At 44.5% G+C, this 27,348-nt stretch overlaps 1 protein-coding gene across 1 annotated transcript; it reads left to right on the top strand.

The window, feature by feature from the left end:
- The first annotated feature begins 350 nt into the window (after positions 1 to 350).
- On the top strand, positions 351 to 8,125 carry LOC124673104 (wall-associated receptor kinase 2-like). The gene is made up of 4 exons (XM_047209231.1): positions 351 to 1,012; positions 3,367 to 3,620; positions 4,332 to 4,493; positions 7,029 to 8,125. Exons 1-4 carry the CDS (start codon positions 351 to 353, stop codon positions 8,123 to 8,125), a joined length of 2,175 nt encoding a protein of 724 aa, XP_047065187.1.
- Positions 8,126 to 27,348: the final 19,223 nt, after the last annotated feature.

Below are 27,348 nucleotides of genomic sequence, written 5' to 3' on the forward strand. Positions count from 1 at the left end.
CTCGCCGTGACATGGTGGCCGCCGCTGAGCTGGGGAGCACACATACGACGGTGGCAGGTGTCGGAGTCGCGTCGACGGCCATGGATTCTCAGGCGGCTAGTGAGATTAGTCATGAAATTCACGGATCATATGGTCCATCCTTTCTCAGAAATATTCAGCTTTTGGGATGGGATCACGAACCAAACACACGTTTACCACCTAAACATCGTTCGCCAAGGGGGGGACACCGGAGCACAGCCCATTGAACTTACATGTATGCTGCATAGGCCTATGGACTATATAGTACACTAGAAGAATGGAGCATAGGGAGGAGTCAGCCAGCCATTAGCGGCAAACCAAAGCAAGTTTCCATGACTCAAGCTATATTCTTCCGAGCTATGCTCTACATGGCGCTCCTCGCCACCGGCGTATCGGGCACCTCGCCGTCGCCGCCGGCGGCGGCCCCGCGGCGCAACTGCCCCGACAAGTGTGGGAACGTAACAGTTCCCTACCCGTTCGGCATCGGCACCGGCTGTTCGCTGCCCAACTTCCGCCTCGATTGCAAGGAGGGGGTACTGCTCAGGGGCAACATCAGAGTCGACAACATAACGTTGGAACCGGCGCAGATCGTCGCCTACCTCATATTAACATACAAGTGCGTCGCGCCGGCCGGTGCCAAACCACGGACACAGGACATGAACTTCAACTTGACCGGTGGCCCGTTCCTTATCTCCCAGGAGGAGAACGTTTTCACGGCCATCGGCTGCAGTTTGGTGGCCAGGCTCAGGGGCCGAACCACCGACTCCACCGACTCCACCGACCACTACCTCACGGGCTGCATCACGACTTGCACCAGCGTCAACCTGAACGACACCACCAAAGATGGTGCTCCGTGCAGTGGCCAGGGCTGCTGCCAAACCTCTATAGCTGCCGGCCTCACCCATGTATCATCACGCTGGAACCAGGATGAGAAGGCCAACAACACTGTGCCGAACAACATATGCCAATATGCATTCGTTGCCCAGAAAGGCTGGTACGTACAGTTTACTTATTCTTCTTCTTTTCTTAGAGATTTTTCTAGGAGGCGTGCATTTAGTTTGAACTTACAAGTCTTAGGACATCTTCGTTGCCTTTTCTTGGAGTTGTCATGTAATGTTTCTGTCGCATTGGAGAAGGAACAAGATAATAAGGTTGTTTTCTCGGAGGTGGCAATTTGGCTCATATGAGCAAATGCTCTCATTAAATAAAATAATTAAAAATCTACTTTAAAAATGTTAAAAAATTCTGATATAAATTTTTTGGTGTACATCGTGACATTCTATGTTAGTGCACAAATTTTCGTGGAGAAAGAATATTTTATATGGCGTGTACAAAAAAGATAAAAAAAATATCCTGTACGTAGTCGTGTTATAGCATCAAAACTTGTCTTTTTTACAGGAGCCACAATTGTTTTTAGTTTTTTTTTTTAAACTTGTGTACCAACATAAAATGTCTAGATGTACATGTAAAAATTTAGTTTAGAATTTTTTGAAACTTTGAAATGTGGATTCACATAATGGGAGCATATACTCCTATGAGCAAAGGCCATTTCTCTGTTTTCCTCTCCCATCGATCCTTTCACATGCATATAGGAAAATGTTTTCGTTTTTTCATGACAAGTGGAAAGAGCTCTCGAGATCCATGGAACCCGGTGTACAAAATAATGGAAAACTTAAATGAAATATCAAAAACTCTGAAAACAAATGTATATATGTGTGTAATATATATGTGCAATAATTTCAGCACAGATTTTTCTAACTGTGATTTACACACACACAAAAGAAAATATCTAGGACGAAATAGGGTTTTTTGCAGCCTAAAGAATAAATTTTCAACCAACTTTAGAGTTCCTTAGAACACATACAACACCCAGCATGAAGATAATGGTAACTATACCATCTCCCCTCTATTTTTTATGTCAATGAACCAAATGTTTAAGTCACGTAATTTATCTTACTTGAAAATTAAGGAAAATGTGTACCAAAAGAAAATTATGTTTACTTCACGAAAAAAATGCAAACATAAAACTTTGTTGTAAAATATACATAACTACACAAGTTTTGTGGTTTTACATGTATCTTGTGTTTCGCAAGCCAATTATTTTTGTTGCGGGTCAAGTTGAGCGTAACTCTTTATATATCAATTGAAGTAACACATAATAAGAAGGCCCAACGTAAAATAAATTATTACGCATCTTGGGAGATGGATAAAAAATTATAAATATTTACATTATATTTTACTTAAGTTGTTAAATTTAGAATTTGCATTTGACAAACAAATAGTTACATTCATTTTAATTCATAACACAAAATTGGGCATAGGAATACATGATATAAGTCATAACAACATAAACTCACAGAAATTACATCTATGAGTTTTTTATGTTTGCAATTTTATGGCATATAAACAAAAATTAGATGTACAATATACATTTCCTTACATTCTTCTTCGCTTCATAAGAACAATTTTACATGTCTTAAAAATATGGTGCAATAACGTAAACATCGGGTAGGCGTAGAATACCTATTATTCACCATTTGTTTTGAACAGTGCAACCAATCCAGTGGAATTTTTAGTTAACTTTCAATATTTTAAATCTCCATATAGATTATTATATTTTAGCCTACCTAAAGACAAGGAACCAAAACGTTGTGTGTTCATTTTGACCGTTATACAATATTTCTTTGTTTAATCATATGTTGTTATTCTGTGGGGGAATCAACCACATGTCTTCTTGCCTTATTGTTGTAGTATATAGAACCGCGAACATCTCCTAAACATGATTCAAATCTTCAACAGAATTTTGATTAAATTTCCAAATTTTTGTGTGAACTGTAATAGTTACCTCTCATCCTTCTCCTAAGTTCAAGAAAAATTATATCACAATTCTCCAAAATTAAATCAAATAATTTCTACTAATACCAAAAATCAAAAATATTATTGATGTTTCATTGAGGTCCGGAATAATCATGATTTTAAATGCCACTCATGGGCATCAATGTAAATAGTAAGCACCCTGGATGAATATTGAGCACATTGGGGAAAAGCTAGGTGTGATAGCAAGGTTTAAATTGAAAGTAATAGTAATGATGTGGTCTAGTATGTTGTGTTCATCATTATGAACACAACTATATATCAAAGTGAATGGAAAATCAAATAAAATGATTAATGATATTGTAAATTTGTAGGGTTTGGTAATTAATGCTTACAAAAGTCAGTCCTCTAGTGTTTGATACTTTACTACTAAAAAGCTATTTACAAAGACTTAGTTTGTAATCTAGCTTTATATGCCAATTTTTCATTATTATAATTATTATGATCCGTGCTAACAGTGGATCGGTCAAACAGGTACAATTTTAATAAAACAGACCTTGTCGGTAGCAATTTTGCCAAAAAATGTGGCGAGGGCATGGTTGTCCCGCTTGTTCTTGACTGGGCTATTAGGAACGGAAATTGTCCGTCGCCACCAGACGATGGCAACAACTATGGAGCCTGCATTAGTGCCCACAGCCGCTGCGTTAATGCCAGCAATGGCCCAGGATATTTTTGTCGATGCAATGATGGATATGACGGTACTCCCTACGAAGAAAACGGCTGCACAAGTTAGTCTACTTCCACATACTAATTGATTTTGGCAGGAAACAACACTCACTGACATATTGTTCTCGCAAAGGAAATATTGTTTTCTTATTTATTCATGGACCTAGAACGAGAATGCCATGAACTTTTTCACTTTGAAAATCCTCAAATATATTATGAAATTATTTGATACTATTGAAAACCAAATCAATTTAAGATGAAAACCGAAAGTATATCTTCATACTCTAAATTCACATATATATATATATATATATAGTGAAAATAAATATCATTTATGAGTAGAAAAAATCTATGAAGAAGAATGATTAGACTTATATTTAAATCAGAGTTGTATAAGATTATGATATCGTTATTAATTCCATTAAGAAAGTCAAGAGTATAAAACTCGAAATTTTGTAAAACATAACGATGTATGTATGTCATCCGTAAAAATGTTCCTTTTACGAAACTTGAGTCCTTTTATTGATAAGCCATATGTATTTCATAGAACACATGATAGGCCACATTATTTAGAAAAGGTATCAGATCAATTGGTTTATACCAGCATAACTTAATTTAGGTATCACCATAATGGTCAAAATTATTCCAAACTTTTTATTGTCACTCACAGTTTGCAAAAGTAATTTTGTAACATAAATTATTAGTCTCTTTCGTCTATCGGTCTTCTTTCAATGCTCTTATATGTGTGATTATTTCATACTTTTCTTCTCTAGATATTAATGAATGTAAGCTATCAAATTATTCTTGTCGTGGAGGGACATGTCATGACAAAGAAGGTGGTTATGAGTGTAAATGCAATTTTGGTCGAAGAGGTGATGGTAAAAGTGACCATGGTTGTGAACGCATATTATCATCAGCGGCAGTGGCAGTGATAGGTAAGGTTCATGTGGTGTACCTATACTGCTTAATTTATTTCAAAATATATACTTGGAAATTCAATTCAGCTCTCGGGTGCGTATGCTCCTTCTACCAAAAAAATATTTCAAAGTGTCAAAAATTTTGACAAAAAATTCAACATGTACATCTCCATAATATATGTGTGTTCATCAAGTTTGACGAAAACTAATATATTGTGTGATCTATGTGAAAAAGAGAAATTTTATCTTGTGAAAAGCATTATTTTTAGCATTGCATTTTGTCTTTTTACACACGTCACATGATAAGTCTTTTTTTATGAAACAACTTTGTGAGCGCGTAACACGTGAATATATACGTGCGAATTTTTGTTTTAATTTTTTTGATATCGAAAATATGTGTAAGATGCATTTCAAAAATGGAGGGAGCATATGCTCTCATGTTCCAAAACACCTCTACATCAATAATTTTGTGATAATCTTTTTGTTCATGAGAAGTTGGTAGTCGATGTGAGGCAATGTTCTTTTTTTTAGAGGAAGTGAGATTGTGAGGAAATGTTGTAGTGGCATTACAACACTATTTGGACAGCCTAATTTAAGAACTTGTTTCAGCAAATTAGCGCCTAATGAGAGACTGTACAGATAAATATGTAGTATATGTGTAAGGGGTCGCTCCGAGAAAACTCCCCGAGGAGAAGTGACCCCTCCCGCGTCGCTCCCGCGAGCGACCGGGGGGAAACCCTAGCGGCGCCGCCACTCGCCCCCCACCTCCTCCCTCCCCCTCCTCGCCGCCGCCGGGGCGCGCTGGCGGGCAAAGCCCGGTCAGCGTCGGCGGCGGCGGGGCCCCTTTCTCCCCCCGCTCGGGTGGTGGCGGCGCGGGCGGCCGGCCTCGAGCGGCGGCGGCGCGCTAGCGTGGGGCGTGGCGGCGCGGTGGCGGCCACCGGCGGCGGAGCTGCAGGGGCTGTGCGCCGGCGTGAAGGGCCTCGAGGTGCTGCTGCTGGGCACTCGCGACGGTGGCGTCTGGCTGCTTCCGGGGTTTGGCTCTGCCCAGATCTGCTGCGGTGGTTGCCGTCTCCTGCGTTGGTGGCAGGGCGGCGGCCCCCCAGGCTCCGGCGTTCGTCCGTCTCGGCGGCAGCGGACGTGAGTTGGCCTCCTCGCTGGCCGGCGTGGTGTTGGGCGGCGGAGAGACTGCTTGCGTGGTGTCGGCCACTTGTGGTCGGACTCACGGCGGCGCAGTGAAGCTTCTGCTTCCTGGCGGGCAAGGTGGCCTCCGGGCGGCGCTTTGGCGGCTCTTGGCGGCGGGCGTCGGCGGAGGGAGCGGCTGCAGGGCGGCGCTTCAGTTCAGGCCAGAGCTAGGCCTGCCGCGGGCCAGGCGGGCCCGTGGTGGGTGGCGTTTCGGCCTTCCGGTTCGGCTTCTCTGAGGCGGTGGTTGTCGTTGCCTGCCTCGGTGGCAGTGTGGCACCATCCCCTAGGCCCGCTGGCCGGCGTGGTGTCGGGCGGCGTGTGCCTGCTTGCGATGTGCCGGCTTCTGGCCGGTGGCGTGGCTGCGAGGGTCGTCGCCTCTTTCTCAGCCATCAGCCTGCAGCTGTTCGCCGCTGGGGCTGACAAATGCCATGGTTCTGCAGTGGCGGCCATGGTGGTGACGCGCTTCCCACGCGGGAAGCCGTCGTGGTTGGGTGTGGAGCCCCTCTGTCTTGCCATCAGTTTCAGAGGACGCTGCTTCCGTCTGTGCAGGTGTGCCCCATGGTGATGCAGATGGCGGCCATGGGTGCGGTCTCCTCTCCGTTGCGAGGTGAGCCGTGGCAGTAGTGGTGGTGGCGTCTTCTTGCCGGTTGCTAGGCTCCGGTGTCGGGTTCTTGGTGGGGTTCTTTGGCGCGCGGCGGGTTCTCCATGCGAGAGTAATCTTTGGGTGTCTCTGCCTTCGATGTCCTTCGACTTCAGCAGGTGGCACACAGGCATCGTGGCGTCGTCTCGGCCGCGCGCAACCTTTCGGCCACACCCTCGACACAGGTGGTTTCGGTGCGTAGTGTGGTCTCGGATGCGCGCTGCCCTTCGATTACGTCGATGGTGCAGTGCCGGTGCTGGGTCTCGGCGGACCAAGGCCGTTCGACTACTCCGGCGAGTCCTCGAGCTGGGTTGTCCCTCCTTCATGTCCTTGGGGCTCTTCCTCGTGATTGATGTGCCTGGGTCGCGATGAGAATTCTCATCGGCCAACCGTCCCCAGGTTGAGGGGTGGCCACTTTGTTTTTCTCTCCTTAGTCTTGTGTGTTGGTGGTGTGCGTTTTTTCTTTTCTTCTTCTCCCTCGTAAACCCCGTGTACTCTGGTTCATTTGAACCCATCTTGTAGAGGATGTAAAGCTTCATAGGCAACTTGGCTGAATATATGTTCAGGCTGGCTCACACCCGCCGTAGTTACAGTCAAAAAAAGTATATGTGTAAGGGGCTTGCAGGATTGTTTTCAAAGGTGAAGATATCTTTTGGTTGAGAACTTTTTCATAATTGTATTGCTAGCTAGTTACCACTTTCGTCTGGAGTAACTAACGAACTAAGAGTGAGTTTGTCCTCTTCTGCTTGCACAAAATGGCATTAACTCACATGCTACATATTTGTTCACAGGAACCACCGGTGCCATCTCCATATCAACAGTACTAATAATATTCATACTCATGCATCATGAGAAGAGAAGGCTTAGGGATCGTTTCAAAAGAAACGGTGGTCAATTACTCGAAAGCATGAAGATCGAGATTTTCAGGAAGGAGGAGCTAGACAAAATAACCAAGAATTATAGAACTATCATTGGAAGAGGTGCCTTTGGTGAGGTCTACAAGGGAACTACCAGTGAGCACGTGCAAGTCGCAGTCAAACGCTCCATCGCAATGAACAAGGATCGCCAGAATGACTTCGCGAATGAGATTCAAATCCAAGCACAAATAAGTCACAAGTATGTGGTCCAACTCTTGGGATGTTGCCTAGAGACAGAAGTTCCTATGTTAGTTTATGAGTTCGTCCCGAGGGGGAGCCTCTACGATGTACTCCACGGCAAGAACAACAATGGACGAAAAGAACCTCTCTCATTGCAAGCACGCCTCGACATCGCCATATCCTCTGCGGATGCCCTCGCCTACATGCATTCGCAGGCGAGCCAGAAGATCCTGCATGGAGACGTGAAGTCCGGCAACATTCTCCTCGACGATGAGTTTCTGCCCAAGGTGTCGGACTTTGGGACTTCGAGACTCATGTCCATCGAAAAGGATCACACCGACTGGGTAATCGGGGATAGCAGCTACATAGATCCCGTATACATGAAGACCGGGCTTCTCACGGAGAAGAGCGACGTGTACAGCTTCGGCATCGTGTTATTGGAGCTCATCACCCGGAAGAAGGCTAGGTATGACGGGAACAGAAGCCTTCCGCTGAACTATGTCAAGGCTTCCGCGGACGGGTCTACTGTGCAGATGTATGATACAGAGATTTTGTCTAGTGGGGAGGACATGAAGTGCCTCGGCGAGGTTGGCCTGATCGCCATGCATTGTCTCGAAGCTGATGTGAATGACAGACCAACAATGACTCACGTCGCGGAGAAAATCAAAAGGTGCAAGAGCCGGTGGTTGCAAAGCCATTGGCATGGGAAGACCAACGAGATCTATGCCTAGAACCGTGACGCATGGCCTTGACTTGAATTCTGTTCTGTGGCCGGTGGAACTATTCTTTTTGTATCACTTTGGTTGTCAAACATTAGTTTCAGATTATATACTACAATGTATGGTACAGTTTATCCAATCCATGTACAGAAGTTTAGTGCAGTAACATTCATGTAGTCTTGCTCCTTAGTTGATTAATTTTCTTTAAGATATGAAGTTCCCCTGATTTTCATTAAAGAAACCAAACAGTTCTGTTACGATCTCTACCAAAAGAAAGAGAGAGAAAAGAAAAGAAAAACACAAAGAAAGAAACCGAATGACCCTAAGAAGCTTTGGGTTGGAAACTTGGAATGGGCACCCCTTGCAATGAGGTCGAATGGGACTATTCTATGCCATCACAATATCACCATTGGCAATGGAAAAATTACCCCCGTTTGGAATTCCCCTTGGCTAAATGGAAGGAAGGCAAAATACATTGCCCCTCTCATACATGAGGGCTCCTCTAGGAAAAAATGGAAAATCAATCAAGCCTTGCACAACAATGCTTGGGTCTCAAAAATAAAAATGGACACCAACTTGACAGTGCCTCACATTCATCATACATCCGGCTTTGGATACAACTCAATGGAATTCACCTTCATGAAGACACATAGGAGTCCATCTCATGGAACCTCGCGCCAAATGGTGAATACACCACAACTTCAGCTTACAATGCACATTTTTTTGGCGCTACCCTCACATAAAGATGAAGAGGTTAGTTTGGAAGCCTTGGACGCCCCCCAAAGATCAAATTCTTCGCGCGATTGGGCATCCGAAATAGGCTATGAACGGCGGACCGTCTTGAGAAAAGAGTATGGAATATGTGGTCTTTGCCCGCTTTGTAAACAAACTCAAGAGACAACGGCACACCTATTCTCTCATTGCCGTTTCTCCGAAAGACTTTGGGGAATGGTGAAGGAGTGGCTCGACATCCCCGGCAGACTTCTCTATTGAACATTGGTGGACTATGATGTCATGCAAAGTGAACCCAAACCGGAAGGCTATGGCTTCTCTTACCATGCTTGTGAGTTGAACTATTTGGAAATGGTGAAACGCAAGGATCTTCAACAACACAGCCACCCCACCAACTATTCTCCTCGAGATGATTAAAAGTGAGGCTAAGATTTGGGTCGTCGAGGGGGCCAAGCATTTGAGTTTTGTAATGACGGGAGAGTAATCCATATAGGACTTTCTTTGTTCTTGTTTAAACTTTTTTTATGACTCCTCTCCTTAATTAATGAATGGTGGCAAAAAAATTGCCACTCTTTCAGAAAAAAAGACATATACATCACAACATCCATCGATATATATATGAGATCATATAAGGAGCATGCATCAACATATATAGTTTATTCCCGTCTCTTCTTTGCCACCCTTTAAAAAAAGACATATACATCACAACATCCAGCGATATATATGAGATCATATAAGGAGCATGCGTCAACATAGTTTATATCTGTCTCTTCCACCGTCCGGGATCCTCCCCATGCTCCCCCAAGGAAGATGTGTGGTACCGTGAATGGACATTCGTGCTTGCGGTGTTTTTGCAAGCAGTCTTTATCAGTAGTGTCATGCTCCCAGCAGACTCTTTGTATGTGTGGGTTGTCCCTTGTTGCTATGTTATTATGTTAGGAAATATGAATTACAGAAATTTAGTGGTTGACTTTGACAACAAGTAGGTTACACGTTCCACTGTGCCGAGATGTGAGGTGCAGGTGGTCATGATCAGCACGGGGTTTGTGCTAGCGCCCTTGGTTGGCACTCCAGGGCCTGACTACGCTCATGAAAATACAAGTCGGACCTATAACCAAATTTGTGGGTTACGAGGCCACCTTCACAACCTTCTCTGGTCTATCTTTATCCAAAGGAAGGTATGTCGGTTCACTTGAATTTTTCAACTTTCCCTTCGCCCAGTGTTCATGGCCCACTACGGACTCTCCATCGTGCTATCGACATAGGATCTTACTCCGGGTCAACGGCTTAGTGCCACATTGGAGTGATCCAATACATGGTTTTGCATGTTCCACCACTTTCTCCCTTCATTTCCAATATTGATCTTGAAACACCACGAGCAGGAGGACGTTGAATCTCGGAATTTGAAGTGGATTTCTTCATTTGCCCATTCCTAGTCATCACTGTACATAAATAAGAGAGTATTCCCCTAGAACTTGTCCAATACCACCGGTACTAAAAATGCATATCCACATGTTTAATTGAGCTATGGAGATTGCCCCTGCCTTATTTGTAAAGGTTTTGGTCGCCTCCTTTAAGGTCACAGTTAGTGGAGCATGAACTCACCTATGTGGTTCTTTCACCAGGGAATAATGTCAGGCCTTTGTGGCGCCATGCCTTTCCAATGTAGATGTACTTCCCTCAAACGGAAGGAACTAAGGGAATGCATATGCATGTCTCCGTTGCGGTTATTTCTATCTTTTACTTACTTGTATCGTTATTTACTTGCTTGCTTGTCATATAGGAAAATCCACATGGCTGAATTTTCCTTTGTGTCAAGCCCTAAAGTTGAAACGGAACTAAAAACTGCTAGCACCCCCCTCTAGTAGCTCATACCAATTCTTTCAACTAGTCTCCCTACATCCCCAAGAGAAACTTCCCTATTCTTCGGCCACGCACGAGCCAAAGTCAACAAGGCAGCATGTGGGTGGACGATCCCGAGCTCTCCAACGCAGCCGTGCATTTCCATCGACTGGATCCACGGCGGCAGCTAAACCACCACTCTTGTCTCCCGGACTGTCTATACATGATCGCGTGCATGCCGTGCTTGAGTGCTTGGTCACTGCAAGTGTACATGTGTATTGTAACTAGTTTCAAAAGTTGCCTCTTGTGTTGCCATTTCCCCAGGTGTATGAAAAATCATTTAAATGACTTTTATCACTTTAAAATATCATATGAAAGCTCCAAGTGATATGTTCATCAATACCTTGATAATTTGGGATCATGTGAAAACAAGCACGATGCAAGCGAGCGCCGTAAAATAATAAAATCATATCAAAACTCACGAAAAACAACATAAGGTAAACATGCTTAAAAATGCACTCATCATTACCCATGCACCACAACATTGGACCCTTGCACCCACCTCCAAGTGGAGCAGTACGGTCATTTGAACCGCTCGGGTCGTTCCCCTCCAGGGTGACTCGGGGCGGAACCCTAGCCCCCACCGCCGCCGCCTTCCCCTCCCCCTCCCCCCTCCTCGTCGTCCCCGAAGGCCGTCGCCGGTGAAGCCTGGCGCGGCCGGTGATGGGGCGGCGGGGATCCTCGCGTGGTCCCCTGGTGCAGCGGATGGAGGCTCGCCTCCGCACTGGGGGATGGCCCCAGTGACAAGGTATCAACTTGTCAATGCCTATGGATTGTAGGCTAGGGTTTAGTTGGAAGTAGAGGGCAAGTAGATCTCGAAGGTTTCAGCCGAAAAGTACTCGACGATTATGAAAACTAGGGTTTGTAGACAATGATTCGATGATTTCTGCGTCCCTCGACTCCACCTTATATAGGAGGCGGAGCCGAGGGATTCGTGCTGTACAAGTTACAAAGTCCGGTAAGGTTTCTAACTCATCCCGCAAGATTACAAATAAGACTTCCTATTACAACTCTAGCTTTCCTTAATACTATCTTGGGCTTCCGAATCTTCTTATTCTTCGGGTAGTGGGCCTTCAGTAAATCCCGGGTACTATCTTCGGCAGGCCCATTTGGGATGCCTATGTCAGTAGCCCCCCGAGATTTTGCTTGAATCGTAGGGTCAAGGAAAATCTCCACTGTTTATTTTCATTCGACGGCTTCGACTTTTCTATATTTCTGCTCATAAACATCTATATTGTACAGGGATAATGGTAATTGGGGCTAGTTCATCTGACGGATCAGGTACTAGTTAACTGCTCTAGTGGCAATCCGCAAAAACCTACTTCAAGATCACGTCCCTGGACATGACCTCGGGATACCGGTGTAAACTTCGACGAGTGCCGCTTAAGGTCTTACCATTCCGTCGAGTCCCGAGTAAAATTTATCGGGTACCTAACGCGTCCGTTAGGATTTTTCTTCGTATCCGTTGATACGGATAAAAGTAGCAGAGCGCAGTCTTTGGTGATGCCACGCCCAGCAGAACGGATCTGGGGTCTTACCTTCGCAAATTTGCGGCATTCAGAAATTGATCGCAACTTTGGCGTTCTGGGAATATATTGTCGAGTGCTTTTTCGGCTGTTGGAATGGCACATTTTATCGAGTCAACGATGACTTATATTGCTCTCCCGATGGGAGTATATGTAGAGTTAATTATAACTCGAAATATACTCTTTTGCTCTTCTATCTTTCTTTTTTCTCTTTCTTTCTTTCTTTTTTATAATTTCATCGGGCACGCGAGCAGCGTTCCCGATGGGAGTAGCCCCCGAGGCTACAGCCAAGGATTTGTACTTGGGTGTAGGCTCCACGCCTTATGCCGATATATTTTCTTTTATCTCCCGAAGTTTTATAATTTCTCGGGTGCGCGAACAGCGCTCCCGATGGGAGTAGCCCCCGAGGCTATGAACAAATATTTATATTTGGTCATAGGCTCACGCCATTTCCATCTTGTCCTTCTGGATCCTTTCCTTTTTTCCAAAGTAGCCCCCGAGCATTTGATCAAAAACTTGTATTTGATCAAAGGCTCTACATTATTTTTCCGTGTCGCCTTTTATGAAGCTGTTGAGTCGAATTTTTTCTTCTGACAAGATGACGTTGTTGCTGACGACAACCACGATTGCTTGTCAAAAATTTGCGACAAGTCTTTTCTCGCTGCCATGCGGGCCCAATTAATCCACTATCTTGACACGTCGTGCAAGTGGGGGACACACGTCCTCCGCTTTTTCTGGCGCACGCACCGTAACTTCCCCAACGTTGAATTACTTTTTTACCCTTGTTGCCACGTGGCTATCATCTGTCACACATTTTCCTTATCCAACGGTTCGTCGTTTCACCGCACCCCTATATAAGTTCATCTTCTTCCTCCTTGGGCACTTCCGCTCGCGCTGTCCTCCTTCTCTCAGCTGCAAATTTCTCCTGCGATCCACAGCCTCCTAAGCTCCTTGCCTCCCAGCTGCGAATCCTGCGCCATTGTTGATGCCACCTCGTCGATTGACAAGGCACAGCACGCCGGAGTCCTCCATGGCCGCCGTGGATCTTGGGGCGGCGGAGTGGGAAAGATCAAAAATTTCCACTCAAGACGTCAACATGCTGAGGAAGCTGGGGATCAGCAAGAAACCCAAGGCATTGTGCTTCCCCAGTGAGGAAAGCTACCCAACCCCTCCAATGGGGTACCGGGTAAGTTTTGTCGACCACCTCATCCGCGGTCTTTCCGCCCCCATTCATCCTTTTCTCCGTGGACTTCTTTTTATCTACGGTCTGCAACTCCACCACCTCACGCCAAATTCAATCCTCCATATCTCTATTTTCATCACTCTGTGCGAGGCCTTCCTTGGCGTCCAGCCTAACTGGGCGCTATGGAAGCGCATTTTCTTCTGCCGCCGTAATGGCTCGCCCAATGTCGCCTATAATATAGGCGGCGTTGTGATTTCTGTTCGGCCCACTGTCGACTACTTCGACGTCAAGCTTCCTGACTCAGTTCAAGGATGGCGCAAGAAGTGGTTGTACATTCAGGAGGAGAATCATGGATGTGCGGAGGACAACATCCCTCCTTTTGATGGCGCCGAAAAAATCTTTCGCCGCCGCTCTTGGGACGCGGAGGCCACCGAAGAAGAAAGGGCGTCCACAGAAACCTTGATGGCTCGTATCCACGAGTTGCAAAATACTCGTGGCAAAGAGTTATCGGGTGTCCAAATTACTGCATACTTTCTTAGGACTAGAGTGCAGCCGCTTCAGGCTCGCAAATATCCTCTATGGAAATATGCTGGCGACGAGGACGTGGATCGGCTGTCGGTGAATTTGGAGGTCAAGGATTTAGAAAGACTTGTCCGAAAAATTTCATCTCTCAGCAAAAAAGATGCTGTCCCTTCTTCTTGCCGTGTGACGCCATTCAGCGCCGCCAATCCACTTCCCGAGGTAATCTTTGTCTACTGTCTTGTTGTTGCTTTGCTATCTTTTTTGTAACTTTATTTCTGACATCTCTCCCTGCTTTATTTTGCACAGAATCATCCAGACCTTGTCTCGCTTCCTCCTCTTCCTGAAGGTGGAGAAGTCGAAGAAAGGGTCATTGTCACTGATGACAATCAAGAAGCTCCGTCTTTTGTGAATGAACCCGTGGATTCTCGAAAATCTGCGGGATCTTCCGAAGGCACTGCGTCTGCACAATCTCCTCCTCCCGCTGTTCCTCCAAAAGGCAAAAGGAAGAGGAATGATATCGAAGATTCCGGCACCTCCAAAGCCGAAGAAGTTGATCCTTCACGACAGAAGGCAGCTTATGATCCATATCTCGAATCCCTCGTCAGCTCGTGAGTCACTTTTATTTTCCCTTATTTCTGTACTCGAAATTTTTGTCTTATCCTGCTTTTTATGCTGTCGATTTTTAATCACAGCGATGATGAGGAAGAAGTACCAACTTGTGACGTGGCTCCTCGGATGAGCACGTCACATACTTTACTTGCCTCGGATACGCTAGTTGAAGGAGAAGAATCCTCGCCTCCTCAACAAAACGTCGTCACCACTACTCCGCCATCGAGCCCCCTTGCTCCTTCACCAAAAAGGACAAGGATCGAAACGATCATTGAGCCTGCCCCTCAATTGGGTAGCTCTTCTACTCCGCTCTTGGATGATGTAAGTTTTTTAACTTTCTTGCCAATATCTATATTTCCTCTATTTGCTTTTTTACACCTTCACTCTTTTTCCATACCGATGTTTCTCTTTCTTTGTTCTTTGTTGACAGCCCATGATCAAAGAGCTTATTCGCATCGGATCCCAATTCATTGGGTACCGTGAGTATGCCAGCAGAACTGAAGGTAATAACTTTTTCTTGTCGTTGTTTCTGACTTCTTGCTCCTGTTTTTTGTCGCAATTTTAACCTTTCTTTTTTATTTCGACAGAGAAACTTGCAGAGGCCAACAAGCTCGCCGACACTCTTGCTCAAAAACTGGAGCAAAGTGAAGCGGCCCGCAAGAAAGCCGAACTTGTTGCTAGAGAAGCCAAAGCAGAGGCTAATGAAGCCAAGGCAAAAGCTGCTAGTGTCGAGGAACTGCAGAAGAAACTTGAAGATGCTGAAACTGCTTTAAACGAGCACAAAGCCGCACAGGCCACTCGTGAGCAGGGGATCCTCAAGCGCCTGAAATCGCAAAATCGGCGCTTTCAAGGTAATGTTATCGATCCCTTCTATTTTTTATGGGACCTGCTTTTTTCTTGCTTTTGACCGACGTTTATTCCCTGTTGCAGGCCAAACAAACCAAGAGTTTGAGCTAGAGAATCCCGACAATGATCCTCTCCTGGACACACTTTCTTATTTGGAGCTTCATGGATCCGAAATTCGTGAAGGCGTGATGAATGCTGACGCAGGATTGTCAAAACTATTCCCCTACTTCTTCCCGAAGAAAGAGGAGCCCAAGACTTTCCTTGCCCTTGCCCAGAGCTTCAATCCATCAGAAGACCTTGGGCTGAAAATGCGCCAGGAGAACATGAAAATTGCTGTCGAGAGCACTGTTGCCTTGGTCGCTGACAGCCAACAAACTGTTGACTGGATGAAAGTTGGCGACACCGAGCAGATAGAGCAAGCGAAATGGCGGTCTTTGATCAAGGCAGCCAAGCCCAATACGAAGAAAATTCTGGCCTATCTTGGGATCAAGCCATCTTCAACTCCTAGTTCATCGAGGCCGGAGGTCTAGTTGCATGCCTCTTTGTTTTTTTCTTTCTCTGTCTCTTTTGCCCTTGTCGCCAATCTAGCTGTGGCGACAATTATCCTGGTAGTCCTTTTGGAGAAACTTCTTTTGTAATGTCTGTGTAAATTTTTCTAGAAATTAATGAAATTCCTTCTGGCACTATCATTGATCCTGGCGCTTTCTTTTCCAGTTAATATTTGATAACTATTCAACCAATCCTTGCACTGCCGATGCTTCACCTGCTTCTTCCTTCTCGAAGAAAATGCTAGTTGATAACGACCCCCTTGAAGGTTCTTCGAGCAAACATTTCTCGGAGGATTTGCAAGAACTTCGACAACAACTTCAATCCATGAAGAAACAAACTCTGGCAATGATGGAACAATCTCGGAAAGCATCCGAACAAGAAAAACTTGCTCTCCGACAAGCCAAAGAGGCTATGGCTGCCAAGGATACTGCTGTATTGGAAGCAAAGGGAGCCACTACCCGAGAAAATAGCATGCTCGAGCTAATGTTGGAGGCTAGCACAGATATGTTAGGTATGTTTTTCCAAACTCACAATGCTTCCTCTTTATTTTGCCGTGCCCCCTTTCAAATTTCTTGCCTTGTCGCTTAATAGGCTCGGTTCTTGATGCTGCCGCCGAGGATCGAAGAGTAAACGAGAGAACAAATCTTCTCGTCAATCTTTCCCTTAACCATGGCTGTTTATTCTGGGCCTCCCCTGAACGAACCCAGAAAATTGTCAGGTTTCAAGATCGTGCTTGCCAAGTGCGCGAATTTCTCAATTTTTGCACGACAACATTAACCCTTGTTTACAAGACTTTGTTTCCTCGAAATGAAGTTCCCAAAACTCTTCCTGAATTGCTGGAGGTATTCAGAGATGCTCCCCGCATTCATAATTTTGTGCGAGCTCAATTAACTGCGGGAGCGAGGTTCGCCATGATTATGATAAATATTTGCCATCCAAAATTAGACCTGACGAAGATTGTTGCTGATTGCCTGGCCAAGAAATCGCGGCGAAAAAATGATATTGACACAATCAATGAGATGGTAACTCCTGTGGCCGAGTCGATGATAGATGAGCTTCTTCGGATGGACTCAGAATTCTTCGTCAAGGGGTCTTATGCTGAACATAAAACAACCAGAGGCTTGTCCATAGATAGTATTTTAGGCTTTGACTGATTTGTACTATATTGGACAACATTATGTCTGTATATTTTTTGATTTCCGAAGAAATTTGTTGTATATTGTAAAGTGCTCTATATTGTTGGAGCCCCCGAGTCTTCTGGCTAGAGTTTATACTGTTTTTTCCATCTCGAAGATTTTTCCTCTTGCCGTAAGGAGATATCTTTATTTTTTCACCGAATAGGTTGCAAGCCTCCGAGTATCTTAATGTCGAAGTTCTATATTTTTGTTGCGAGGTTTCTTGGACCAAAGCAATAAGATTTTTGACGTGTACACTATATTTATAATTTGTTAGCTTCCGATATTTGGCGAGGTATTTAGTGTACCAAGGCGAAATATTTTGGTAAGTCTAATTTGTCTATATTGTACGTATTTTGAGACTTGAAGGCGTTGAGCCCCCGAGCGTGTCGAAGAATAAGAAATATATCTCCACTATCTTTATTATATTGCAGCACCGCGAGCCCGCCTCATTAAAAACCTTTTCGGCCCCACTCGGTGCCCCGAAAAGGAAAAGAGTGCGTCTGAAAACTCGCGGGCGTTTCAGTACATTGTATTTTTACAGAGAAGGACTATATTTCGACTCTAGGCGTAGAACCGCCTGAGCTGTGCTACGTTCCAGGGGTTTTTCTCTAGAGCCCCTGTCTTCTTGTCCTTGATCCTGTATGCGCCTCCGTCGATGACTTCCGTGACAACGTAAGGCCCCAGCCATGGTGATTCGAGCTTCTCAGTACTTTTTTTATTTAACCGCAAGACCAAATCCCTAACTTGAAAAGATCTTGGTCTTAACCGTCGACTGTGGTAGTTTTTGAGGTCTTGCTGGTATTTGGTGACTCGTGAAAGTACTTCATCGCGAGCTTCGTCGAGTGCGTCCATATCATCCTCCCGAGCTTTTTGTGATGTTTCTTCGTCATACTCTGTTACCCTTGGAGAATCATGCTCTATTTCAATTGGTAGTACTGCTTCGGCTCCGTGGACGAGAAAAAACGGAGTTTCTTGTGTCGCCGTATTTGGTGTTGTTCGGATGCTCCACAAAACACTTGGCAATTCCTCTGGCCACGTATGTCGAGCTTTTTCAAGCGTTCCTAGCAGGTGCTTTTTGAGGCCGTTGCAGATGATACCATTGGCTTTCTTGACTTGTCCGTTAGTTTGCGGGTGCCCAACTGACGCAAAGTGCAATTTAATGCCTACTTCTACGCAGTATTCCTTGAATTCCTTGGATGTGAAATTTGAACCGTTGTCTGTAACAATGCTATGAGGCACGCCAAACCGAAAAACGAGGCCTTTCACAAACTTTATTGCCGACGCTGCATCTGGTGAATTTATTGGCTTCGCTTCTACCCACTTGGTGAATTTGTCGACAGCGACCAGCAAGTACTCATATCCTCCAGGCGAAGCTTTGTGCAATTTGCCCACTATATCGAGTCCCCATTGGGCAAAGGGCCATGACAATGGTATTGGTGTTAGTTACGCATTTGGAGAGTGAGGTTTTGCGCCAAACCTTTGACACGCATCGCAGGTTCGTACTATTTCCTTGGCATCCTCGATTGCTGTCAACCAATAGAATCCTGCCCAAAAAACCTTGGCTGCAATAGCTCGACTACTTGCGTGGTGGCCACATATTCCTTCGTGTACATCTTTCAGAATTATTCTTGCTTCTTCGGGTGTTACACACCTTTGCAGGACGCCTGAAATACTTCGCTTGTATAATTCCCCTTTGATCACTGTGAAAGCTTTGGATCGTCGAATAACTCGCCTTGCCTCAAGCTTGGATCGTCGGGTATTTCTTTCCTGAGGATATATGATATATATGCTTGCATCCAAGGAACTTCTACCATCATCACAAGCTCTTGGTCCTCTTCATCCTCCGTGGTTTCTTTGAGGGGCGCCGAAGTTTTCTCTTATTTTGCTTTTTTCTGCACCTTTTTCGGCTTCGTGGATCTCTCCGCTATTTCTTCCCAAAATACTCCTGGTGGGATTGGAAGGCACTGCGATCTGATGTTTGCAAGAACGTCGGCTTCATCATTGCTCAGTCTACTGATGTGATTTACCTCGCATCCATCAAACAGCTTCTCTAGCTCATTGTACACCTCCTTGTATGCCATCATGCTATCGTTGACTGCGTCACATTGGTTCATAACCTGCTGAGCCACCAATTGTGAGTCGCCAAAGATTTTTAGTCGAGTTGCACCGCAAGCTTTTGCCATCTTCATCCCGTGTATGAGGGCTTCATATTCTGCTTCATTGTTGGATGCATTAGGGAACGTCATCCGAAGGACGTATTTCAATTTGTCGCCTTCGGGTGATATAAGTACTACTCCTGCGCCGGCTCCTTCTGCTCTCTTGGACCCATCGAAGTTCATGGTCCAAGTTCTCGACAAATCTGGGGGTCCCGTGTTTTGTAGCTCCATCCATTCTGCAATGAAATCTGGCAAAACTTGCGACTTGATTGCCTTTCTTTTTTCAAACGTGATGTCCCGAGGGGAAAGTTCTATTCCCCAAAGGGAGACACGCCCTGTAGCTTCCGGATTGTTTAGTATATTTGAGAGAGGTGCTTCGTTGACTACTATTATCGGGTGTGCCGAAAAATAGTGGCGCAACTTCCTTGCCGTTGCAATTACTCCATATGCTAGTTTACGGGTACTGCGGGTACCGCTGTTTGGAAGGCGATAAAACTTCACTGATGAAATATACTGGCCTTTGCACTCCATGGAGTTTTCCTTCTTCTTCTCTTTCAACAACTAGCACCGTGCTAACCACTTGCGGCGTGGCTGCAATATATAGCAGGAGAGGTTCCTTTTCCTTCGGCGCCACCAAGATTGGTGGTGTCAAGATTGTGCGCTTCAAATCCTCGAAAGCTCTGTCGGCCTCTTCGTTCCACTGGAATTTCTCTCCTTGCTTTATCAGAGCGTAAAATGGTAACGCTTTTTCTCCCAGCCTGGCGACGAACCTGCTCAAAGCTGCGACTCGCCCAGTTAGCTGTTGTATTTCTTTCAACTTTGTTGGCTTCCTCATTGTTACGATAGCTTGTATTTTGTCGGGATTTGCTTCAATTCCTCTTGCTGAAACTAGAAACCCTAGAAGTTCTCCTGCTGGGACGCCGAAAGAACACTTCGTCGGGTTCAGTTTGAGGCAGAACTTGTCGAGGTTGTCAAAGGTTTCCTTGAGATCCTTGATTAGCGTTGCCCCCTTTTTTGACGTTATGACGACATCGTCGATGTATACTTGCACGTTTTTCCCAATCTGTGTCGCCAAACACTTCTGCATCATCCTCTGATATGTTGCTCCCGTGTTTTTTAGACCAAAGGGCATTGTTCTGTAGCAAAACGCGCCGTAAGGTGTTATGAACGCTATTTTGGCCTCATCGTCTTCTTTCAGTCTGATCTGGTTATAACCAGAGTATGCATCCAAGAAGGAAAGACGTTCACATCCTGCCGTGGAGTCGATGATTTGATCGATCCTTGGGAGGGGAAAGTGATCCTTAGGACAATGTTTATTGAGACACGTAAAGTCGACGCACATGCGAAGGACTGTCGTGTGTTTCTTCGGCACCATCACTCGGGTTAGCTACCCATGTGGCTTCGTAGATATCTCTTTGATAAAACCAGCATCCTTGAGTCGATCTATTTCTGATAGCATAGCTTTGCGGTTTGGTTCCGAAAAACGCCGCAAGGGTTGTTTGATTGGTCTCGCGAGAGGATCCAAGTTGAGGTGGTGCTCGGCAAGTTCCACTGGGTACTCCTGGCATGTCAGCTGGACACCATGCGAAGATTTTCCGGTGCTCACGGAGGAACTTGACGAGCGCGCTTTCCTATGCGAGATCCATATTTGTTGCAATGGACGTCGTCTTTTCGGGTCTGTCGGGTGAATCCGTACCTCCTTAGAATTTTTCTCGGTATTGAAAGTTGATTCTTTATTTGGCCTTCCAACGTCTGGTAGCACGTCGTAGTCAGTCATACTCCTTGACGCCAAATACTCAGCTTGCATCCCGAAAGCTTCTGATATCTGATGAAAATCCTTATCGCACTTATCGGCTAAGGCGAAGCTTCCTTTGACTGTGATAGGTCCCTTTGGTCCAGGCATCCTCCACAACAAGTAGGTATAGTGTGGCACCGCCATAAATCTAGCATATGCTGGTCATCCCAACAGAGCGTGGTACTGCGACGGAAAATCCACAACTTCAAATTCTAGCCTCTCGATTCTATAATTCTCTCGGGTTCCAAACTGAACGTCGAGATTGATCTTCCCCAATGGATAACTTGGTTTCTCCGGTGTGATACCATGGAACCTCGTGTCCGTTGGCTTCAAGTTTGCTAGGGATATGTTCATCTTCCTCAATGTATCTGCATACATAAGGTTTAAGCTGCTGCCGCCATCTATGAACACTCGAGAGACATCAAATCCCGCAATAACTGCTGGTAAGATAAGTGCTGACTGTCCTGGTCGAGGAACTTGCTGCGGATGATCTGCTATGGTGAAGCCAATATCTTGCCCTGACCAATTAAGATACTCAACTGTTGGTGGAGGCATTTTTTCTGCCATAAACACCTGTCGTGAGATTACTTTCTGAGCTCTATTGGATGGCCTTCCCTTCTGAATCATCGACACCGCTCCGTTGGAGTTGGGATCAACGTAAGGTGGTGGTGGAGGTGCTGCCGCTATTCTGAGCTGATGTCGATTATCTTCTGTAATCGCGGGGGGAGGTGGCAAGTGAATCTCGCTCCTGGGTTCTCGAGGATTTCTCTGTGCTGCCCGAGCGTTAGCGTGTTCTGCCCACCTTAACATTGCCTGGAAATTGCGACAATCTTTCTGCAGATGTCCTGACTGTCTTTTTCCGTTGCTGTCGAGGAAAAAATGCATCTGACACGGCCCATTCATCATCTCTTCAGGAGACACGAAAGGCCTTGGGAACCTAGGCCCGCTATTTTGCCTGTTGTTTCGAGAATCGTCCCTATTATCGCCTCGCTGCTCATTGCTTCTCTGATAATCATCTCTGTTGTTTCCTCCTGTGTTTGCCCGAAAACCTACCGAAATTTGTCCTGGAGCATCATAGTTCGGGTATTGTCGAGGAAATCGTCGCCTCGATTGATAGTTTCGACCACGGTCCTCCTCTGGCGACCTGTGCCGTTTGTTGTGGACAGCATCTTCTCCATCTGCCCATCTGTTTGCTATTTCCATTAACGCGGATACTGTCTTTGGGTTTGTCCTTCCCAAGTCCTCGACAAAATCTCCACGCCTGATTCCCGCGACAAACGCATCTATCGCTCTCTCGTCAGATATATTTTCTGCTGAGTTTTTGATGATGTTCCACCTTTGGATATATTTTCTCATTGGCTCGTCTGGCTTTTGTCGACATGCTCTCAATTCCTATAACGACGCAGGTTTTTTGCATGTGGACCTGAAGTTCTTGACGAACACGTCCTCGAAGCTTTCCCAACTGTCGATAGATCCTGGAGGGAGTTTCTTTATCCAAGACCGTGCGGCTCCACTCAAGAAAACAAAAATGAGTATTTTTAGACAATCTTTCTAACATTTGATCAATAAATGGTAAAGGGTAATGATCTTTCTTAGTAACTTTATTAACTTTTCGAAAATCAATGCACATTCTATACCCTACAACTACTCTTTGAGGGATGAGCTCATCATTATCATTAGGCACAACGATCATTCCTCCTTTCTTGGGAACGCAATGCACGGGACTAACCCATCTACTATCGGCAATAGGATATATAATACCAGCTTCAAGAAGTCTTAATACCTCATTCCTTACCACTTCCTTCATCTTCGGAATTAGACGACGCCGAGGTTCAACAACAGGCTTTGCATCATCTTCCATATTAATAGCATGTTGGCAAATAGACGGAGAAATCCCCTTCAAATCATCAAGAGTGTAGCCAATAGCGCCTCGGTGCTTCTTCAATATTTCCAATAACCTTTCTTCCTCAATCTCTGAAAGCTTAGAACTAATAATAACAGGATATATTTTCTTATCATCAATATGAGCATATTTAAGATTATCAGGTAAAGGCTTTAAATCAAAAACAGGATCTTCCTTTGGTGGCGGTGTTGTACCCAAATCTTCCACCGGTAAATCATGCTTGAGAATAGGTTGGCGAAGGAAAATTTCCTCAAGCTCATCTCTTTCCTTCCTAAAAACTTCACTCTCGCTATCCTCCAAATGTTGCTCGCAAAGGATTGTTAGGAACAAGAACAATAGATGCACACTTGCTCCATTTTAAAATCATCACTAGGCAAATCAGCTTTATAAGGAGTTTTGGTAAATTTGGAGAAGTTAAACTCATAAGATTCACCAGCAAATTTAGTCAAAATTTTCTCTTTCTTGCAATCTATAATAGCTCCACAAGTATTTAGAAAAGGTCTACCAAAAATAATAGGACAATAATCACTAGCAGGCAGAACCAAGTACCAAAAAGTCAAGCAGGATATTTAATCTTACCGCATAAAACTTCCACATCTCGAACAATACCAATTGGAGAAATAGTTTCTCTATTAGCCAGCTGAATAACCACATCAATATCTTCAAGTTCACAAGAATCAATTTCGTGCATAATCTCCGTGTAAAGCTCATAAGGAATAGCACTAACGCTTGCACCAATATCACATAATCCATAATAACAATGATCACCAATTTTAACAGATAGCATAGGAACACTAGCTTGTTTGGGTTTATTAGGATGTGAAACAATATTAGAAGCATCTTCACAAAAAATAATATGACCATCCTCCACATTTTCGAGTCACAAGATCTTTAACTATTGCAACAGCGAGGTTCAACTTTTATTTGTTCTTCGGGTTCTACTTGGTTTCTTTTCACTTTTATGAACCGCACTATTTATAACGAGTACTCCTTCATTTTAGCGAGGAAAGGAGTTTTTTCAATATAAGCTTCAGGAATAACATGATCGGCAGTTTCAACTACAACACATTTATTAATAGATGAATCAATTTTATCTTTATATGGTTCATGATACTTATCAAAATTCTTCTTTGGCAATTCATAATGAGAGGCAAAAGCTTTATAAAGATTTGCAGCAACTTGAGAATCAAGACCATATGTAGCACTCATATTACGAAATTTATCAGTATCCATAAAAGCTTCAATGCATTTATAATCATAAATTATACCCGATTCTCTATCCTTGTCGTTCTCCCAACCTTCGGTATTTTCTTGGATCCGATCAAGAAGGTCCCTTTTAAACTCTTCTTTGTTGCGTGTAAATGATCCGGAACAAGAAGTATCCAGCAAGGTCTTGTCTTGAAAAGAAAGGCTTGCATAGAAATTATCAATAATAACATTACCAGGAAGCTCATGAATGGGGCATTTGAGCATTAAAGACTTCAATCTCCCCAAGCTTGGGCAATACTCTCTCCATCATGAGGCCAAAAATTATATATGCGATTCCGATCCTTGTGAATTTCACTTGGAGGATAGAACTTAGAATAAAACCGGGGCACAATATCATTCCATTCAAGAGAATCCCCATTATCCGAGTAATTTATACCAATGCGCCGCCTTACGGGACAGCGATAAAGAGAATAGTTTCTTCCTCACTTCATCCATAGCAATACCTGCACATTTGAATAACCCGCATAATTCATGCAAAAACAGTAAATGATCACCAGGATGGACAGTTCCATCCCCTTCATAGCGGTTATCCATAACACGTTCAATAATTTTCATAGGTATTTTATATGGTATCACTTCCTCACCTGGCGCCTCATCCACTACCGTTGCGGTAGTAGTAGATTTCCCAAATAAAAATTGAAGAGAAGATCTCTCCATAATGACTTATAGCAGCGAGCGAGAAATAAAATCAGCACAACGATAAAGGTTTTCCTTACCAATTCCACTTACCAATAGCGCTTCACTCCCCGGCAACGGCGCCGAGAAAATAGTCTTGATGACCCACAAGTATAGGGGGTGTATCGTAGTATTTTCGATAAGTAAGAATGTCGATCCCAACGAGGAGCAGAAGGTGTTGACAAGCGGTTTCGATGAAGGATTCACTCGTAAATGCTCACGAGACAAGTATTCAGGGGGTTTTGATGTAACAGTTGAATAAAGTACGAGTAAGTAAAGTGCGAGAGTAACAATTGCAGCGAGTGGCCCAATCCTTTTTAGCACAAAGGACAAGCCGGTTTGTTTACTTATAATGACCAAACATTCTCGAGGACACACGGGATTTTAGTCTAGTGCTTTCGCTACATACGGCTAAATAATCTTCATTGTTATGATAAGTGTTGTGTGGGTGAACCTATGCTAATGTACCGCCCTTCCTAGGACTAATACATACTTGTGATTATACCCCTTGCAAGCATCCGCAACTACAAGAAAGTAATTAAGAATAAATCTAACCACAGCCTTAAACTGCGAGATCCTGCGATCCCTCCTGCATCGATATACCAACGGGGGTTTAGGTTTCGTCACTCCGGCAACCCCGCAATTAGCAAACGAATACAAGATGCATTCCCCTAGGCCCATAAATGGTGAAGTGTCATGTAGTCGACGTTCACATGACACCACTAGAAGAATAACACCACAACTTAAGTATCATACCATTGAATATTACTCATCCATAGTTCACTACTAACATTTAGACTTCACCCATGTCCTCAAGAACTAAACGAACTACTCACGAGACATCATATGGAACATGATCAGAGGTGATATGATGATGAATAACAATCTGAACATAAACTTGGTTCAATGGTTTCACTCAATAGCATCAACAACAAGTAGAGATCGATACCGGGAGAGTTTCCCCTATCAAACAATCAAGATCAAACCCAAATTGCTACGGCGGTGACGGTGTCCAGCGGTGGAGACGGCGGTGATGATGGTGGAGATGATGATAATGGTGATGGAGATGGTGTCCAGCTCGATGACGGTGACGATGGCGTCGATTTCCCCCTCCCGGAGGGAATTTCCCCGGCGGATTCCTGCCCGCCGGAGAGCTCTTTTCTCTCTGGTGTTCTCCGCCCCGCAGAGGCGGCTGTAACTCTTCGTGAGGAACCCTCTGTGGCTTAGGTCTTCGGGACGAAGGGTTTCGCGAAGAAAAGGAGGCGAAAGGGGCCGTGGGCCCCCCACACTACATGGCGGCGCGGCCAGGCCATGGGCCACGCCGCCCTAGGGTGTGGGCCCACCCTGGGTCCTCCTGGCTCCTCCTTCTGGCTTCCTTCGTCATCTTGAAAAATAGGATTTTTGGTATAATTTCCTTCCACAGTTGATCTTCCGAAATATTGCGTTCTGACGGTGCTTTTTGCAGCGAGAATCCCGGCTCCGGTGCTTGATCCTCCAATAATGATGAAACATGCAAAATAGATGAAATAACATAAGTATTGTGTCCCAATATGAAATATATCAATGAATAACAGCAAATTAGGATATAAAATAGTGATGCAAATTGGACGTATCAACTCCCCCCAAGCTTAGACTTCGCTTGTCCCCAAGCGAAACTGAGCTCGATAAACAGGACCGCATGTTTATGGAGTGAAGAGTCGATAAATAAAATACGGACAAGAAGCATCATATTCATTCACACAAGACATTATAGTAGACAACTTCCTCATACAACTCAACTTGAAACAAGTATAAAGTAATCACAAATAAAGGTGCATAAGAAATCATAATTGGTGATGGCAAACTTCGTTCTTGGTCAGAGAACAATTAACAGACTATATTTATCTCATTGAGCAGCGTTCTCATGTTAAAGTTTATAAGGCATAACTTGCATACTCAATCATAATGGTCTTTTTATGATCATTGATAACTTGCAAAGCTATATTCATTCAGATAAAACTTGTACTAAACAAGGAAGAATAAAAGACATGATGAAGTAAATCACAATATAATGGTTTGATCACAACAACTCAAATGCTTGCTCAAGATGGAGGAAAATAGGTTTACTGACTCAACATAAAGTAAAAGACAGGCCCTTCGCAGAGGGAAGCAGGGATTAAATCATGTGCTAGAGCTTTTTCAGTTTTGAAATCATATAGAGATAATAAAAGTAACATTTTGAGGAGTGTTTGTTGTTGTCAACGACTGGTAGCGGGTACTCTAACCCCCTTGCCAAACAAACCTTCAAAGAGCGGCTCCCATATTATTTTCATTTTGTGTGGCACTCCTTCCAACCTTTCTTTCACAAACCATGGCTAACCGAATCCTCGGGTGCCTGCCAACAATCTCAT

This window comes from Lolium rigidum, chromosome 7, assembly GCF_022539505.1.
Source record: "Lolium rigidum isolate FL_2022 chromosome 7, APGP_CSIRO_Lrig_0.1, whole genome shotgun sequence".
Classification (NCBI taxonomy): domain Eukaryota; kingdom Viridiplantae; phylum Streptophyta; class Magnoliopsida; order Poales; family Poaceae; genus Lolium; species Lolium rigidum.